Source organism: Dama dama, chromosome 1 (assembly GCF_033118175.1).
Source record: "Dama dama isolate Ldn47 chromosome 1, ASM3311817v1, whole genome shotgun sequence".
Taxonomy (NCBI): domain Eukaryota; kingdom Metazoa; phylum Chordata; class Mammalia; order Artiodactyla; family Cervidae; genus Dama; species Dama dama.
Genome location: NC_083681.1, coordinates 83678901 through 83697274, shown reverse-complemented (window position 1 = coordinate 83697274; position 18374 = coordinate 83678901). Strand labels below are relative to the sequence as shown.

General features: G+C 47.9%; 1 protein-coding gene and 1 long non-coding RNA gene across 2 annotated transcripts in view; one reads left to right on the top strand and one right to left on the bottom strand.

The window, feature by feature from the left end:
* Positions 1 to 739: 739 nt before the first annotated feature.
* On the bottom strand, positions 740 to 16294 carry MS4A1 (membrane spanning 4-domains A1). The gene is made up of 7 exons (XM_061154441.1): positions 16089 to 16294; positions 7692 to 7856; positions 7128 to 7247; positions 5893 to 5949; positions 4132 to 4368; positions 3062 to 3163; positions 740 to 1964 (listed from the first exon to the last, which is right to left on the bottom strand). Exons 2-7 carry the CDS (start codon positions 7839 to 7841, stop codon positions 1731 to 1733), a joined length of 900 nt encoding a protein of 299 aa, XP_061010424.1. The 5' UTR covers positions 7842 to 7856; positions 16089 to 16294; the 3' UTR covers positions 740 to 1730.
* The window catches only part of LOC133064414 (uncharacterized), a 45299-nt gene continuing 33442 nt past the window's right edge, over positions 6518 to 18374 (top strand). Inside the window, exons 1-2 of the long non-coding RNA XR_009694630.1 lie at positions 6518 to 6682; positions 9774 to 9907. This is a non-coding gene — a long non-coding RNA (uncharacterized LOC133064414). The remainder of the gene's footprint in view (positions 6683 to 9773; positions 9908 to 18374) is intronic.

Sequence of the window (18374 nt, the reverse complement as noted above, 5' to 3'; positions counted from 1 at the left end):
AGGTCGCTAAGAGTCAGACACGACTGAGCGACTTCACTTTCACTTTTCACTTTTATGCACTGGAGAAGGAAATGGCCACCCACTCCAGTGTTCTTACCTGGAGAATCCCAGGGATGGGGGAGCCTGGTGGGCTGCCGTCTATGGGGTCGCACAGAGTCGGACACGACGGAAGTGACTTAGCAGCAGCAGCAACAAAGTGGAAATGTCACTGAGAGTGGAAACTGCATCGTCTATGTACCTGTCAGGGTCTGGCAGCGTTTACCATGCAGCAAATGCTCAAACGCAGTTGATAGATTTTAGTGACATCTTCCTAGGTTAACGCTCTCTCTGTGTAGGGTAGTAACCTCTCCAAATCTGAATAAGAATCTAGAGGTAGGGGTAACAGTCCCTGAGATTTGGCATTATAAGTAATTATGTTATTTTCAAGCATGATCTTCTTCCTCAGAGTTTCTCTAGCACTTAGTATCTGCATTTTATAATCTGGCAGCTAATTGTATGTTAATGAGTTTTTGAAGATTGTGAATGTTTAAGTTTTTTGTCCCCAAGGGGTAAAACATGATTTCTGACTCTTGTGTGTCTTTCTCAACACCTCTCTCATGCTGGTCAGAGAGCAGGTGCTTGGTAAACCTGTTGACTTGGCTCTTACATAGACACTGGGTAGGCAATTTCATTGTTTCAAACATTCTAGCATTTGAATAAGATGATCTGGGTACGAAATAAGACTCAAAATTACTTGCTGTTATTATTGAAAAGTTACATTGATTTATTTACTTACTGTGTGAGCATTGTAAAACAGAGATAGGATTTTTTTTCCTTGACCATGGAAGATCAATTACACTTACTTGATAAAATATTTTGTGAACTGGAAAACACTGTCAAATACAAGCATTGATTATCCTTTGCGATTTGGGTGTTCATTAAGGCATTTTTTTCTATCATTCTTTCTTCTCTTGCCTAAAGGCGAAAAGTATGTAGATAGAGCAGCCAAGAGCCTAGAGGAGGAGTTAAGAAAAGTTAAGAGGGAAGGAGACAGATCCAGATATAAGCAGTGCTGTTTGTACAGAGACAGGGCTGAGGACTGGCCCCTTAGAGCTCCTCCAGTGAGACGCAGAGGCACAGTGTCAGCCCACAGAAAGACAGATGGAATAGGTTCTTTACTGTACTTCATTATCATTATCTTTTACTTTCCTGAAAACAGTGGTGCAAAAGAGATTCCACATATATATATATATATATATATATATATATATATATATATATATATATATGCGTAGGTGTGGAAGGAATCAAAGATAGCTTAAGGATGGCATGGGGCAGTCACTTACATTTTTCATCTGATACACAGTCTGCCTATTGCAGAGAGAAGCAATGAAAAAACAAACTTCTGCTGCCGCTACTGCTGCTGTGACTACTCTGCTGCTGCTACACCTACCCAGGAGTCAGGCCAGTGACAAGCCGCATTCTGCAGCCCTCACTCAGACTTCTCCCTTTTTAACGTAAGAAGGCTGTCCTAAGCGAGAAACATGATGCTAGTCTGCCCCAGTGGCCGGCGTTCATACTCTGAATGAGGATGGGGAGAAGGGAGCTGTCTGTGGTCCCTCCACGCAAAGACCAGAGAAAGACGTGGTGGCCACGTGCAGAGTGCCTTCAGAAATGCGGGTAAATAAGTCTCTGGGAAGCTGTGAACACTAATGCTAAAAGAAAAGATGACAGCAAAGAAGAGAGACCGTTTAAGGGACACTATCGTTTTCTATTGGCGAGTCTCCCTGATCCTGGGGGGGCTCCGGGAAGTTCATTTCTGCTTCTTCTTCCTCTTCTTCTTGGACTGGAATAATCTCAATGTCTTCTTCATTCTTTGGTAGGGAAGATATTTCAATCTGCTCAGCCACTTCAGTCTGCTCAACCACTTCTTTTATTTCAATCGCCTGTTCCTTTTTTTCTTCAGCTGACAGGAGAACGATGTTCTGGAACACAAAATTTAGCAAACATTTCTTGACTTTGATCACTGGCACAGTTCTCAACAATCTGCACAAATATCAATATCTCCTGGTTTTTATGCTGTTTTCTAGATGCTTCTGCATACCAGGATTGGTTTCCCAGGTGTTCAGATCGTCACCAAACCACTAATCAAGGCTTATCCTCAAGGCCAACAAACACTTGGCACCTTACCTGGAATGATCTCACAGTGTTTGGGAAAGAACACTGCAATAATAGAGGAATTTATATTTCAGTTTTGACTGGCCTTTATTGGAGATAACCTCAGGAAAGTATTAACTTGCTGTTTCTAATCCTGTTTTCCTCACTTGCAAAATGAAGGCATTAACAATGCTTTCTAAATTCTATTGCAAAGCTGACATCCTATGGTTCTAAAGCAGTTGATAGTTGATCTATCCCTGGGATATTCATATCTCAACTGTAGGGCCTCTTTGAACCTATTGTTTTGGACGAGAGATTAGATAGAAAGAAGAGGGGAGAAGGGAGTACTGAGAAATTGGGTTTGGAAGAACTAGTGGCTTTAATCAGCCTGAAGCCATCCTGCTTTTATACATTAAGTATGGAAACCTGAAGTCAAGAGGCATGACTGAAGTCCAGCAGAGTCCAAGGTTAGGAAGAGGATGCACGTTAGCATGGGACCCTTGTACTTCCTTTAACTGCCATGCCCCCACCCCCCGCCCCGCCGTGGGAATCCTAGTAGACGTTCAGAGCACAACTGTTGAGTAAATGAAGTAATATTCAGATTATGTCACAGTGAAGCAGGATACTTTGTGGCTATAGGCAGGGAGAGAACAGATTGGCCCCTCTAGGTCTGTACCATCAAATGGAAACACACGAATAGTAATACACCTTCTCCTTCCCTGTGGACACAGGTTGCAATCAGCCCCAGTCAGCCATTTCTCAAAACAAATACACTGAATATTACTGGTATTTTCTGCTTCCCAGAAATATGCCAGAATCATTTTTCATGATGCCCCCAGAGTCATCAGATTATGCTCTCCATAAATGATTTTTTGCAGGTGAGACTTTCCTAAGGGAGGTTGTGAATAGCACAGCTTATACTTACAGCTTTGGGTCTGGAGCATATTTTTTTCCACTCATTCTCAACAGTGCCAGCTGTCACAAGTTTCTGGAGGAAGGCAAAAATCATCATCACTGCGAAATTGCTCTGAAAAACAGAAAAATTAGGGTGAAAATGTGCTAATGAAGCCACGAGAAAATGGTTAATGCACAGTAAATGACTGATGACTAAAATGACCGAAAACTAAAAGTAAATGATGAAAAGGTCGATTCTTTAGGGAAATAGTGACCAACTGGGAGAAATGCTGGTATTTGCATAACCCTAACCCTTAGTAAACTCCTGCACTTAACAGAGAGTGTATGTTGTTGACCCAAAGTAAGGCAGTAATAATTAGTTGAAGAGTCAATTCCATGTAGGCAAGAACAGTTTAATGTGAGTTCCACATGAAACTGTATCCAGCTTTAGGTGGTATAGTATCACATCAAGGAAATCTCTCCACACCTGGGAGATGTATTTCTTTTCCCTTCAAGTGAAGTGAAGTTTTAGTTGCTAAAGGCATGTCCGACTCTTTTATGACCTCATGGACTGTAACCCGCCGGGCTCCTCCGTCCATGGGGTTTTCCAGGCAAGAGTATTGGAGTGGGTTGCCATTTCCTTCTCCAGGGGATCTTCCAGACCAGGGATCGAACCCGGGTCTCCTGCATTGGCAGGTGGATTCCTTACTACTGAGCCACCTGGGAAGCCCTTGAGGCAAATGACATTCATTACAACTTAGGTTCTTCAGTGTTCATCTTAATAGTAAAAATAATAAATGTTAATTCCATTAATAATACTAATAAATGTTAAAGCAAAGGCTTAAATAGCACTTTCTGTGTACCAGACACTGTTCGAAGTGCTTTTCTGTGTTAACTCATCCCTCAAAACAGTTCTATAAATACTGTTACCGTCTCCCATTTTACAGAGGAAGAAAATGAGACACAGTGTGGTATGGTCAGAATTCTGGCTCAAAACCGTATAGGCAATAAGTGCAGACACAGTCTGGATCCGTAGCTGATGATCATAAGGAAAATGCCATGCTTCTTCCTTCCTGAAAATAAATCCAGTTTCGTACTTACCAAGAACACAAACCGTATCCTGGCACAATATTCCACGGACTGAGAGTTGTTCTCGTCAGGGTTAGCTCGTTCACAGTTGTTTATGTTAATATATGGCATCTGAGTCTTGATAAGGTTCAGATTCTCCATTTTAAAAAAATGGGAAATTGTCATATTAAATATGTCCATGATCAAAAAAATTATTCCAGAAATAGCAGCAAAGAGGCTCAAAGAGTTCATTATTACTCTTCCTGTGAGCTGAAATAAGAGACACAGATATTTATTAATTGAGTCTAATTTCCAATTGGACAATAGAAGCTAGGACAGAGTTCCAGATCTTATTTTCCTGACTCATAAAGGTACTACATCTAAATCCTGCTAAGTCCTGTTTCTCTTGGCTGTTTTAGTCTCCTTGTCACTGCAAAATAAACACCGTCCTGTCTGCACCTTGTCGCTTTCTCGGTCCTCCCCACCTCGTTTCTGCCACCCATCCAATCAGTTCATCAAGAAAATGTTCTAGAAGTGATCCTTGTACTTCTTTTAGCTGCCAGTGCCCCCCGCCCCGGCCTGGAATCCTAGTAGGCGTTCAGTGCACAACTGTTGAGTAAATGAAGTAAGTAGTATTCAGAGTATGTCGCAGTGAAGCAGGAAGCTTTGTGGCCATAGGCAGGGAGTGAGCAGGTTGGCCGCTCTAGGTCTGTATCATCAAGTGGAAACACACGAATAGTAATACACCTTCTCCTTGCCTGTGGTCACAGGTTGCAGTCAGCCCCAGTCAGCCATCTCTCAAAACAAATACACTTCGGGCTGACGTCTCTGGGTAGCACCAGGTTAGAGGCTGTCAGTGTGACACGCCGCCTTGCAGGGATGACGAAAGGTCAAAAACAGGAAGATTCATGCAACAAGCACCATAATGATGTGCTGTTACTGATGATTATCTCACAACACACAGATTTCATCCCTGGTTGTATGACCTACAGATGGCAAGTCGGTACAACTGGCTCTATCTTAAATACAGCATCATCTTCACAAACAGTTGCTTTTTTCCCCGCAAAGTGAGTTTGTCAGACCACCTCTAGAGGGGAGCCATCCCAGTCTCCTCAATCTCTCATGGACTTTGGAAGTGACTTAAATTAGTAGGACCTTAGTAAGTGTAGAAAAGTTGAAGAAGGAAGCCTGCTGGTAAACTCCTGACCTGTAGAGAATCAGGGGGTCTACCTGGGTGTAAATGTGTCCTGAGGGTTATATGAACAAGACTGCTGTAGCTCCTTATAGACCCTGAAGCACCTTCATATATTTTATCCTGCATATATGTCACTCTGTTTTATCCTCAGGATAATTTCATATGGTAGCAAGGACTGTTATCTCCATCTTACAGGTGAAAACTTAGAGGTACATGGGGGAAGCTGGCTTGCCCAAGGCTACAGCTCAAGGTTAACGAAGACTTGAGTCAGTCACAGCCTTGATTAGACCATTTCCCTCCATGCTGATCTGAGAGGAGTGGCGTGACTTTCAAAGAGATCTCAGTCTCTTGCAGCATCTCATTCCTGAGACCATAAGCCTGCTTTTCACCGATCTGCCTCTGATTCTGTTTCCATGGACATCCCATTTTCATGTTTTTTATGAACTGATCACAGTAGCATCATAGAGGATCTTTCACTTCTGGGGGTTGAGGGGTCACAGCGCTACTGTAACTACAAGGGTCTTCCAGGGCCCTTGTTTCCAGCTGAGAAAGTAGACACCGCTCTGACGTGTGGGAAAGGAGGACATTCGATTACTTGCCATGCTCTGTGTGGAGTTTTTCTCCGCTGCGGCCAGCAGTGATCCAGAAATGATGTACTGTAAAGAGAGGTGGTGGGTGGGGAGGGGTGGGGAGGGATGGGAGAAGCAGTGGGGAGAGGGGCAGAGAGGAAGGTCACCTTTTAACATGGAGAAGCGATTGTGAAAAAGCTGTCCACCCTTTCAGCCACCTTCCCTGCACTATCCAGCCCTTTTTAATGGATTCATTCATTTTTCAGCACATATTTCTCCACTATTCAGGCTCAACCACGTTAAATCCATGCTTTTCATTCAACCAGCTGGGGATCTGTGACTAGGTATTTAGTAAAACCACAGGCAGAACTCACATTTCCATGTCAATTAGTACTCACACTGTGAATTTAAAAGTTTTGGCTTTCTTTTTTTTTTTTTTTTTTTTTGTAAATTTGGGGAATTGTTCTTTGGAGTTCAGGGTGTTGTAAATGACTGATGGCAATGGTGAGTGAACTGACATAGAAGAAGCACTTGGCCTGCATGTAGCAGGCGCTTCATTAAAATGTGGGCTGCTACAGGAAGTGATCATTATTTCTCGTCTTCCTCTTCTACTCCTCAAGCTCCTACCCCCAGAGGAAACTCTGACTCTAATCGATCTCTCCTTGCCCTGAAAATTTCAGTCCTGAACCTGTCTTCACAGCTCATCTATGAAAGGGTACCGGGGATAAAGACATCACTGCCTCACACCTCATCCGCACGGGGTTGCAGACCTGGAAAGCTGCACGTGAAGCAACAATGAGGATTACTGCTCCGTTGAAAGGTGAGGGGCTTTTTCTGCATGGGACTGTTCCACCACATGAGACAGGAACGAAAGAGAATCGTAGGGAGGAAAGGCCAGGTAGGAGGAGCTGCGATGCCACCGCCCACTCTTGCTTTCCGAAACACCAACCCGTATGGTCTAGGACCCACCCAGCTCCACCCCAGCCGCTGAGTTTGGAGAGGTCGGGCTTCCAGCGGTCTTCCCTCGCTGTGGACATCCACTTAGGGCCGCGTTCTCTGAGTTCCCGTGAAGCATGGCCACTGACTCAACCACGAGACTCAGGCTCAACTCAGCCTCTTTTTCCTCTAAATCCCTTCAACCAGACAACCTGTTCCCCACCGCTGTGCTTTCCTCAACACATATGTGATCTGATATATTCCCATGGAGCTTCTTTGAACATTTTTGTCTGCATCACTCCCCAAAAAGGCTACTAGGTTTTACTCACCATGATGCCTCCCCAGAGAGGGTACCACAAGGTTACACAGATGGGCATGTAGACGTCCTTGTGGATCAGCATGAGGCTTCCCAGGGCAATGTGGAACAGCCCGTTCATAATCTGGACAGCCTGCAGGGAGGAGAGGGGCGCTGATGGTGGAACTGAAATTGTCGTTGAGTCAGGAAGCAGGAGTGGGGCCTGGAAGCCCTGGCTCCTGAGCGGACGGGCTGTGTGACACGTCCAGAGCAAGCGTTAAAGGGCCCAAGACCTTTGTCGTCTTCAGATGCATCTTTCCCACCACCCCAGCATTTCCACAGCAGGTGTACTGGGGTACTCGTGATGAATTGGGATGGAGGCCCCTAACTGCAAATCTCAGGATCACGGCAGGGGAGCGTAAGATCACCACAGTAATCTCTGTGCATCCCTGGTTTGAACCCCTGTGTCAGACATAAAGAACACCTCATGTTGGATCAAATACCTTCAAGTCAGGTTGAATCCTGTGCCTGGCCCGCAGTAGCTGCTTCTGGAGGCCAGAGAGTCCCTAGGATGTGGAGTGCGGGGTGACTGACTTACCCCCAGAGCCTTCGCTTCCCTCATGAAGAAGCTCTGTGTGGGGCCCACCACCACAGGCGCCCTCCTGGGAATCACTTTCTGAGCAGCATGCATGGCAGCAGGACCTTCCGCTGGGAAAGCTCCGACCATTGAATTCCTGGGTGTCGCCATGTCGCCCTCAGACTCCTGGAGACAAATAATAAAACGGGAGGAAGCAGGACTATTAGCCGACTTCTGTCTTGTCATGAATCTGAATGGTTGCCTCTGGGTTCTCTGCACAGGTGTCACTGAAAGCAGTCAGGGCCTCTTCCTACTGGCTTTGGATCCGAGGCAAGGCCTCCTTCCACATTCTGAGACAGGGTCTGGGGGAGCATCTCAGACAAGGTATGAGAAGTGGAGTACTTCCTGCCGGATCAGTAATCGACGATGTCAGAGTCATCAGTGACTCTGGCCCTGCAGTGTGAGTTTCTGAGCCCTAAGGGCACCCATTAAAAGATGCTTGCTCCTTGGAAGAAAAGTTATGACCAACCTAGACAGCATACTAAAAAGCAGAGACATTACTTTGCCAACAAAGGTCCATCTAGTCAAGGCTATGGTTTTTCCAGTAGTCATGTATGGATGTGAGAGTTGGACTATAAAGAAAGCTGAGCACCGAAGAATTGATGCTTTTGAACTGTGGTGTTGGAGAAGACTCTTGAGAGTCCCTTGGACAGCAAGGAGATCCAACCAGTCCATCCTAAAGGAAACCAGTCCAGAATATTCATTGGAAGGACTGATGCTAAAGCTGAAACTCCAATACTTTGACCACGTGATGCGAAGAGCTGACTCATTGGAAAGACCCTGATGCTGGGAAAGAGTGAAGGCAGGAGGAGAAAGGGATGACAGAGAATGAGATGGTTGGACAGCATCACGGATTCGGTGGGCATGAGTTTGAGCAAGCTCCAGGAAATGGTGAAGGACAGGGAGGCCTGGTGTGCTGCAGTCCATGGGATCAGACACGACTGAGCGACTGAACAACAATATGAAAGGGATGATTTCCATGAGCCCAGACTCTCACATCTTCCCATACATAGAAAAGCACTAAATTCCCTAACTTGGAATGTCTGATTTCCTTTAGTTAACAGTAACATCTTGATGTTCAGGCTACCTGCCCTTTGTTTCAAAACTTCTGCCTTCCCTCAGCTCTGCAGGGCAGCTCTTTCAGGATTCCTTGAGATGCTGCCTCCTGGACTTAAGTCCTAAAAATTTCTGCCAAATAAAAGAAAATTCTCAACTTTTAGGTTGTGACTGTCCTTTGAATGTACAGGCATCTGGCTCGGGGATCCCTGCCAGTATTCTCGACAGCCACAGAAAGGACGTGGATTTTCTTTATGGAGAAGGTTATGCTCACTAATTCATGAGTTCTGTGTGTCTGTCAGCCTTGGATGCTTTCCTTGTGCTTTAATATTAGAAAGTGTGTTTTTCACGGGCTTGTCCTTGTTCCTTTGCTTATCTGCTTTTGTCCATGGTGATGGGCCAGAGTCACCGTGGTGGAGGATGGTGAAGACTGTCCTTGGAGTCAGGAGGGGCCGGTACAGTCTCCCCTGCTCCGACTAACTGCAGTCTTGAGTACCTCACCTCAGGGAGGCTCCCGAAGGTTCTGTGTGAGACGGTGGCCTCCTGAGCCACACATCAGACCGCCTAGGTTCAGATCATGATTTCCCTGTTTGCTGTGAAACTTTGGGCCAGTTCTTCAAATTCTCTGGGCCTCAAGTTCTTCAGCCATAAAACAGGGACAGTGATAATTCCTGTCTCATGCGGTTGCTGTAAGACTTAAATGGCCCAATGGCGTGTGTGCCTCAGCTGGGGCAGCTCAGACCTCGGCATCTCGAAGAAGCTGTCCCCAAGGCTCAGCCCACAGTGCGGCCTCCTGAGTCTCCCGCAGCACCTGCCTTTCTTTGCTTTGTGGTCACTCATCATGAGTAATTACTGCATTTGCTTGCTTGTTTATCGTTTGTCTCTCCTTCCTAGAACATAAATCCCTTGCATTTCTTCTTTACTATTCAAAGCATGCCTGGGACTTCCCCAGAGGTCTAGTGGCTAAATTTCGCTCTCCCACTGCAGGGGGCCCAGGTCCCATCTGGGATGAGCCACATGCCGCAACTAAGAGTTTGCACGATGCCACCGGAGACCCCGCATGCTACAATGAAGATGGAGGGGCCCCGTGCCGCCCCCGAGACCTGGGGACAGTTGGATAAGTAAGTGAGTACATTTAAAAGTAATGAAAGTGTGCCTGGATTTAGAAGTTTCTTCGTGATGGTAATTGAAGAAGTAAATGCAGGTAAAGCAGCCATGTCTGAAGCATTCGCTTCTTTTGCTCTTGTTCCTGTTCGCAACATGATTTCCTTTAGGAGCATTGGCTGCTATTTTTTTCCATCTGAAAAATGAGACCAATAGACCCCTTTCACAGGCAGGCTGTGATAAATAAGTTAATGTAAGTGAAAATGCCCCGTACACAGGGAGAAAGTAAATGTGGTTTGATCTCTGGATTCTGAACAGAAATGTCCCTTCCAATTCCGACATTTTAAGACCATTCTGCCTTCTTCATCGTGTGATCCCCTTCGGTATTCATTTCTGTGTGTAATTTACTGGCATGAATTCCACAGAGCCTTTCCTGGGCCCTGGAAATCCTCCTTTAGGGACACGGAGTTCGTGTTGTCCTCATTGACTGAGTCGCGTAAGCGGCCTTGGAGGCCGGGGCCGTGCATCCTGCTTGCTTATCTCCGGGCACCTGCGGGCCTGCTGAGGACAGGTGTCGGGAGCCTCCCAGACCCCGTCTGTGCCCACTTCCCAGTGACAGCGGCAGTCTGGGCCTGGCACCTCGTCTGAGCCTCAGGGTGGACGGGGTGAAGCATTGCCTCTCGTGTGTGGAAGTGGCGGCAAGGACACACAGAAGTTAGTAACTTGTTCAAAGTCACACGGCCATCAGAGATTTAAAATGAGGGCCCAGCAGACAGAGAGGCGTAATTAGAGAGAGCACACATACGAATCACCATGGTGGGGAAGGGCGAGGGACGAGTTGGGAGACTGGGGCTGACGTCTGTGCGCGCCCGTGCGTGAGGCAGCTGACTGGGACAGCCTGCTGCGTGGCGCGGGGAGCCCGGCTCAGCGCTCTCTGATGTAAACGGGGAGGAAATCCAAAAACGAGGGGGATGTGTGTGCGTCTAACAGCTGATTGACTTGGATGGACAGCACAGACTAACACAACATTTTAAAGCAACTACACTCCAATAAAAATGTGAGAAAATGAGGGCTAAGACCTAGCCAACACAGTATCTATGATAGCAGGCTGCTTTGTCTCCCATGGGGAACAGGAATTTAGCCTTTCCTTTATGAATCTTTTCCTTCTATTCATATAAATGTACGATTTGGGTGACTATAAATCAGTTGAAAGTGGGACATCTGTCTGAGCCACGGCTGAAGGAGAGAGGAGAGTCTGTGGGTGCTTCAGACCTGATGTTTGCCCCAGCTCTGGATTGCCAAATGCCAGGTGGTCTCAGGGACCTGCTTTCACCACAAACCTCCCCACAGGACCTCCAACCAAAGGTCATACATTAACACAGAGCGCCAAGGCGGTTTACAAAGTCATTTCTGGTCACCAGGCGGGGTGTTTAGCGCCAGTCAGAACCTCAGAAACCATTCTGTTCACTTGACAAATGAGGAAACTGTGGCCCAGGGATGGGACATGCCTTGTTGGAGGCCCTGCACTGGGGATTTCCCTGCTGGTCCAGCGGCTACGACTCTGCACTTCCACTGCGGGGGTGCAGGGTCGATCCTTTGGGGAACTAAGATCCCCCAAGCTGTGTGTGGTGCAGCCAAAAAACATGTTCACGTACTCCCATAATTATATTTCTAGGACTTTATTCCCATGAGCAATACATGACGGACATATTTGTGAAAGAAAAGCAGACCTTGCAGTTAGTGATAGAGCCAAACCCAGGGCCCTGAGGTTGGGGCCGTCTCTCTGGGCTGCAGGCTGGACCACACAGAGGCGCTCACTGCGCGCCCGCTCCGTCCAGGGGCAGTGTGCCTGGCTCCAGCTCCCCCACGCCTGTCCTACTACTTGGGCCTTCTGTCTTTCTGCAGGCATGGAAATGGGGGTTCTGAGGACTGAGTTAATTCCCCACGGTAAATCATGGACGGGCCTTCCTGGTGGCTCAGCGGTAAAGCACCTGCCTGCCAACAGGAAGTGTGAGTTTGATCCCGCGTCGGGACGGTCCCCTGGAGAAGGAAATGGCAACCCACTCCAGGGCTCTTGCCTGGGAAATCTCATGGACAGAGGAGCCTGGCGGGTCCATGGGGTCACAAAAGAATCAGACGCGACTTGGCAACTAAACAACAACAACAAGTATGGGATGAGCCGGGGTTACCTTGCTTCTCTCCAGAGCCAAGGTCATCAACTAATGGACAGAAGGAGATGACTGGACTACTGTTGTCTTTAATTTCTCCTTATTTCTCAGCTGCTTAAGGTTATGCCTATATCATTGGTGACATAAGCCTTTTATGTAAACAAGTCCTGCTAGGGCTGTGTCAGCAATGACCAATGGCAGTAATGACCTTTGGAGGGGAATGTTTTATTTCTCTTAAAATGATGCCTCACTATGTACGGCAAGTGTATTTCTACAAAACTTTCAACACAAGTATTACTGTAAAATGGTAATTTATAATCACAGACATACTTGTTTCTCTATGCTATCTCATTTTTTCATGGAAATATCTATATATACACCGCAGAAGCCATATATATATATATATATATATATATACACACACACATATATATATAACCTATATATATATATATAGGTTTCTCTGGTGTATATATAGATATTTTATATATATAGATATTTTATATATATAAAATATATATATTTATAGCAGGTTATTTGGACTGAGTAATGAAAGATTTTATTCATTTTTTTCTATGGGAATATATGAAACTAGACCACACTCTCATCAGAATATTGTAGATTCCTGCAGACTTACCCTATATATTTTTTTCTGTCATTGTTCACAGTGACTTTTTGTCCCCACCGGCGTGTTTTCCAACACACAGTTAGGCTCAGAGACTAGTGGGTACACTTGGTAGCGGTTACTGATCACACTGGTCAAAATGTGGTCATAAGAGGATTTTATTTTCACTGAACTATACTAAAAGCAGGACTCCGTTGATCAGACCCTGCCCTGTTTTATTAGAGCAACTTCTGCAAATCTTTCTGGGTTTGTAAACGGCACCCACCCTGTTTTCGTGTCCATCTACTGAAGACGATCTCACAGCCTTTATAGGTTTTGGTTTGAATCATGACTTTTGGGTCCAATAATCCCGTCATTTACTCAGAAGCTCAAAGCCGCACGGCCCTTGTCACCTCAACTTCCTCCTTTGCCACGGGAAACAGTTTTGCATTTCACCCTCGCGGCCGCCGGCGTGCCTATCTCTGAGGAAGCGTGGTCTCACTGCCCTTCCCTCTGCCTGTGCCCCCAGCCCGCCTCCTTTCGCTGAGGTGTTAGTTCTTCAGAGATCTGCCCTCGCATCTCTGGCCCCTGTTCAGTGTGTGGAGTATAAGGCGGGAAGAGCTCTGCCGTTTCTAGTGCCCGGCTCTGTTGCTTGTTACCTTGGTGATCTGATCTCTCCAGCCAAAGTCTTAACTTTGGGAACATGGGATAATTTCTACTTAAGATGCTCAAAGAATAAAAACAAAAACGCAGGTTCCAGTGACAGTGAAGTGGTAAATCTTTTTAAATGGAAGGGTAACAGTTTTACAGCGCCGTGGTGGTCTCCGCCATCCGGCAGCAGGAACCAGCCACATACACACCCCCGCCCTCTTGAACCCCCGTTCCTGGGGCATGCGGCAGCCTTGCGCTAGCTGTCTGCTCTGCTTCGCACGCGGCCGCGTGTGCTTGTCGGTGCCGCCACCTGTGTCCGTCCCGCCCTCTCCTCCCCCGCGGTGTCCACAGCACTTAGAACAGAAGGAAGAACCTCTGCTACGGCCAGCAGGTGCTGCAGTGTCCCTCAGCCCCAAGGCCCCTTCCCCTACCCGGGCCTGCCCCAGCCACTTCCCAGCCCCCCAGTCCTGCGCCCCCTGCATCTCAAGCGCCTCCTGTCTCCCTCCACTTCCTCACCACCCACTTACTCCTCCACACTCGGCGGCTAGTTCCTGCCGGAGCCACTCAGCTGGAACTGCCCTTTTCCAGGACTGTGTTGCAGGGATTTCCCTAGAGGCCCAGTGGTTTAAGACCCTGCGTTTCCACTGCAGGGGCCATGGGTTCCATCCCTGGTCTGGGAACTACAATCCTGCGTGCCACTGTGATCCTGCATGTCACTGTGGTCCTGCATGCCATGAGCCGGGGGCGAGACAGCTCCAAGAGATAAAGACTGTGCCGTTGAGCCAGGCACCAGCCCTCAGACAGCTGCACGTCCGTGTCCCTGCCACCCCAGCTTGGAAAGCTGCAGCCACATTCCTCCCCAGTTCTTTCATCCCCACATGGAACCAGTGGCCAAGTCCTGCCGTTTCTACCTCTGTAAGGGATCTTAGTTTGCAGGTGGACTTTCTTTTTTCTTTTTTTTTCTACTGCCAGTGTCACCCCATGAATGAGATTCTCGTTTCCTCTCCTGGTCTAGCACAAAAACCTTACTTTTCTGACTTTCATCTCTCTCTTTCCTAATCCATCCTCTGCGAGGCTCCTAGATCAGGCTCTCTAAATCCTTGCTGAAGTTATACTTCTTCCTGAACTCAGACTCATCTCTGATCCATCATTGCTTGCTGGAGAAACCCTCCATGTGGCTGCTCACAGACTCTACATGACTTTTTCTTTTTACAGTTTCAAACTTTGCTTTATTCTAAGAGTTTGGGCTTAAGAAGCATAGCCCACCTCTTGGTTTTCAGAAACACTGGTGGTCTCAACATGGTTTCTTAAGCGCACATCCCTCCACTGCCCACAAAGCCACTGGTCTGGACACATCTCCTGCCTCCCAGGTGGCACTAGTGATAAAAAACCCGCCTGCCAATTCAGGAGACACAAGAGACCTGGGTTCAGTCTCTGGGTCGGGAAGAGCCCCTGGAGGAGGGCATGGCAACCCACTCCAGTGTTCTTGCCTGGAGAATCCCGTGGACAGAGGAGCCTGGCGGGCGACAGCTCAGGGGGCCCCGAAAGAGTCAGACACGACTGAGCACACACACGGAAGGCTCTTCCTGGGCAGGAATTCTTTACACCCCCAGCTCTTTGCATTCCTTACTTGTCAACAAAAGTCATCTTTCCCATGTCATACTGTTAATCCCTCTAATGGAGTGTAAATTCCTTCTGGGAATGCCTGTACTAGGATTACATAAGAACCTCTTTTCTACACACTAGCTAGAGCAGTGTCAGTCACTCAGTTGTGACCCACTCTTTGTGACCCTATGGACTGTAGCCCGCCAGACTCCTCCATCCATGGGTTCTCCAGGCAAGAATACTGGAGTGGGTTGTCATTTCCCTCTCCAGGGGATCTTCCCAACCCAGGGATCGAACCCAGGTCTCCGGCATTGCAGGCCAACTCTTTTACCATCTGAGCTACAGGGAAGATCTTTTCTACACACTATGAGCTAACAAATAGGAAACTGACTTTCCTCCCTGGGCAGCTCTGCACATACTCAGGTGTCAGACCAAAAGGCGACCATTTCCCTTCACCTGTTGACCAGTGAGCTGAGACTGTTTTATGGGGAGTGTTGCTGGTTTCAGGAAAGAACCGTGACAGGGTTAAGTCATCTCTATCGGCCTTCACTAGATCCTCCTCACACCCCCCGCCCCACCAGCAGCTGGATTTGAGGCAGGGTTTTGTGCTGTCCACCAAGCCCGTCCAGAAACTTGTAGCCCGAGAGGCTTACCAACACCTAAGGCTATACACATTTAGTGCGTATCTCTGGAGACAAAAGCATTTAAAGTGAGAGGCATGTTATTTTCATAATAGCCGTGACTGGTTTTCTTACTTGGTACAGGGCTGTTCTAAGAGCGTCGGGATTTTAGCTCGTTTATTCTTCATAATACAGGGGGTATTACTACTGCCCCCACTTTATAGATAAGGAAACGGAGCAATATCGAGGTTTAGTAAGCTGTCGATGGTGGAGCTCGGGTTGGAGCCCAGCGGGTAGTAACCATGCTTTAATCTACATATTGCAATCTGCTGCTTTTGTAGAATGACCCAGAGTTGATTGGCCCAGGCCATTCTTGAGAGAGAGAGCAGTTAAGACAGAGGTGGACCGCGGGTCTTGGTATCACCCCTCCTCGGATAATGACACTACCAGAAAACCCGATCAGGGACGCCCCAGAGTCAAAGCTGAGCCTCCGGTCTCGCAGACCATCACTGCCTCAGAGTCACTTACACAGGGCAAAGGGATCCCTTACCTGAGTCTCCGAGGTCTCAAGGCTCGAGGGATGATGTGTGGGTTCTGGCCGCCGAGTTCACCTCGCCAGCTCGTTTCCCCAGGACACGGGGCCCAGGGTGAGAGGGGCCAGGCCTGGGATCGCGGAGAGATACCAGGTGACAGGAAGTCAGGGCTTCTGCTGCCTCGGGCTCTGCCCCGACGGCTCGAGTTTAATACACGGGTATGAGAGCCAAAGGATATACAAAAGAGTTCCTGCCGTACCAGGAGGTTTCACTTCTTGAAAAAGACCCCAGGGGACGGCCAAGCGTACTTCACGCTGCCTTAATTAGAAGAACTTTGTACCCCCGCCCTGTAAGCAGGTGTGGATGGTAGGTCCCCAAGGGCAAGAAGGGCTCTAGAAGTTCTCCCAAGAAGGGCTGTTAGCACTCTTACCTTTCCCCGTTTGCTTTTAGGAGGGGGTAGGTGGGAAGGAGGCGTCCGTGCAGAGCGACTTGAGGATCGCTCGGCCCTTGCAGTGGAGGTGGTGTGGGTGCCCTCCTCACCCTCACTTGCCCATACATAGAGTTCTGGTGGGACCTCGTGTGTCTCACGTTGAATTTAGTAGAAATGGCCTAAAAATATTGAACGTGTGTCCAGAAGCTCTAGGGGAGAGTTCCACGTTTGGGGGTGTCATTGAAACAGCACCGTTACCTACATGCTCGCCCTTCCCCTCCATCTGTCTAGTCCCCCTGAGTCCCGTCTCTCTGCAGCAGGGGCTGGAGCTATGCGACTGCCGACCCAGAGCCAGATCAGCTGAGGGGGTGGAGGAACATGATGGCCAGGAGAGTGAGATGGAAGATGGGTCAAATCAAATCAAATCAGTATGGAACGCGAAGCCAAGAGAGCTTTGTCCGAAGATACTGTGCCCCTTGCCCTACAGTATACAGCCTTTTTGTTCAGAGTTTGGATTTTCCCTGACTTTTACATTTTCCTATCTATTGATTTATCTCATTAGAGACCCAGGGCTGTAGCTGGGCAGTCATTGGCTGGGTCTAAAGGCCAAAACACCGCAGCTCTGCCGCTGAACCTGGGGTCAGTTCATACCCTCTCTTTTGCTCTCTCTCTCTCCTCTATTTCTCCCCCTCTTTTCTTTAAGGTGATCTGGAATCAGATGATTAAAGCCAAGTAAAAGTCATTCTGGAGAGGCTGATTGGGGGCAACATAGAAAAAGTGCCATCTCCCCACCGTTGGGGCAGCTCCTCAGTGGGGCAGGCTGGCGTTTGAACAGAGAACTTGCTGCCATCAAGCCCGCACATCTAGAAGCCACGCGGCCACCTCTCACTGACATTGCGGAGTGAAGGGGGTGGACATGTGCGACCCCTGTCCGTGTAAGGTTCCGGCTGCGGGTCGACGAGTATCTGCTGACATGCTCAGCAGCCAGCAACACCCCAGGGTCTGAGTCGTGGGTGACTGTGAGGCCTGAGGGTTTCCCTGCTGGCTCGGTGATAAAGAATCCGCCCGCAGTGCGGGAGATGCAGGACCCAGGAGACAGGCCTCTCCTCCTCAAATATAGTTTAAACCCTACCCATCAGAACCCTACCCATCGGCTACCATCTACTTTTCATCGGAACCCCACTCCCCCGCCCTCTGCCCTCAACTATGCCTTTCTCCTTCCAGCTTAGAGCAGAAATGAAAACCTGCTCGTTTGTTCTTGAGGCATGCTGTTTTCCCCATGCCTAAAGAAGCAGAGGATAACAGGATTTAATGTTAGGGATTTTGATTCAAATGCTGAACTAAATTATGCTCCCTTTTGTGGTCTGAGAGAAGTTAGCCACTCTGAGCCTCAGTCTGAGATGTGGGCCAGTTATACCTCTTTCAAGGCGTCAGTGACAAGTGAGTGATGACGGAGGTGAGAGCCCTAACCCTTCCCAGGCAGCTGTCCTCAAAGGGCAGTCTGGGAACCTCCAGGAGTTTCTTGAGACTGTCGCAGGAGGTCTACAACCTCAGAACAATTTTCATCATAGTACTAAGGCCTTATTTCCCCTCTGCATGGACTTAGAACAGCATTCTCCACAGGCTGCCGGACATGAGACACTACAGCAGGGTGAATGCAAAAGCAGCTAAGAGACTCTAACTGTCTTCCATTAAGAGTGAAGCAGTGGTCTCCACGTTTTGCTCTGCATTGCAATTACCTGGTAACCTTCAAAAAATACTGATGTCCGACTCTTACCACATTCTAATTTAATTGGTACGTGGTGGTATGCAGTGCATTGGGATTTTTGAAAGTTCCCCTTGAATGTGCAGTCAAATTAAATGGGGATTTGTT

What these genes read in the sequence shown, in the direction of transcription:
- MS4A1 (XM_061154441.1), bottom strand. Translation starts at nt 7,841, where the DNA reads ATGGCGACACCCAGGAATTCAATGGTCGGAGCTTTCCCAGCGGAAGGT. An exon ending in AAAACTCCACACAGAGCATG is followed by an intron (nt 4,369 to 5,892) that starts GCAAGTAATCGA and finishes CTCTTATTTCAG; the next exon opens with CTCACAGGAAGAGTAATAAT. An exon ending in GGATACGGTTTGTGTTCTTG is followed by an intron (nt 3,164 to 4,131) that starts GTAAGTACGAAA and finishes TCTGTTTTTCAG; the next exon opens with AGCAATTTCGCAGTGATGAT.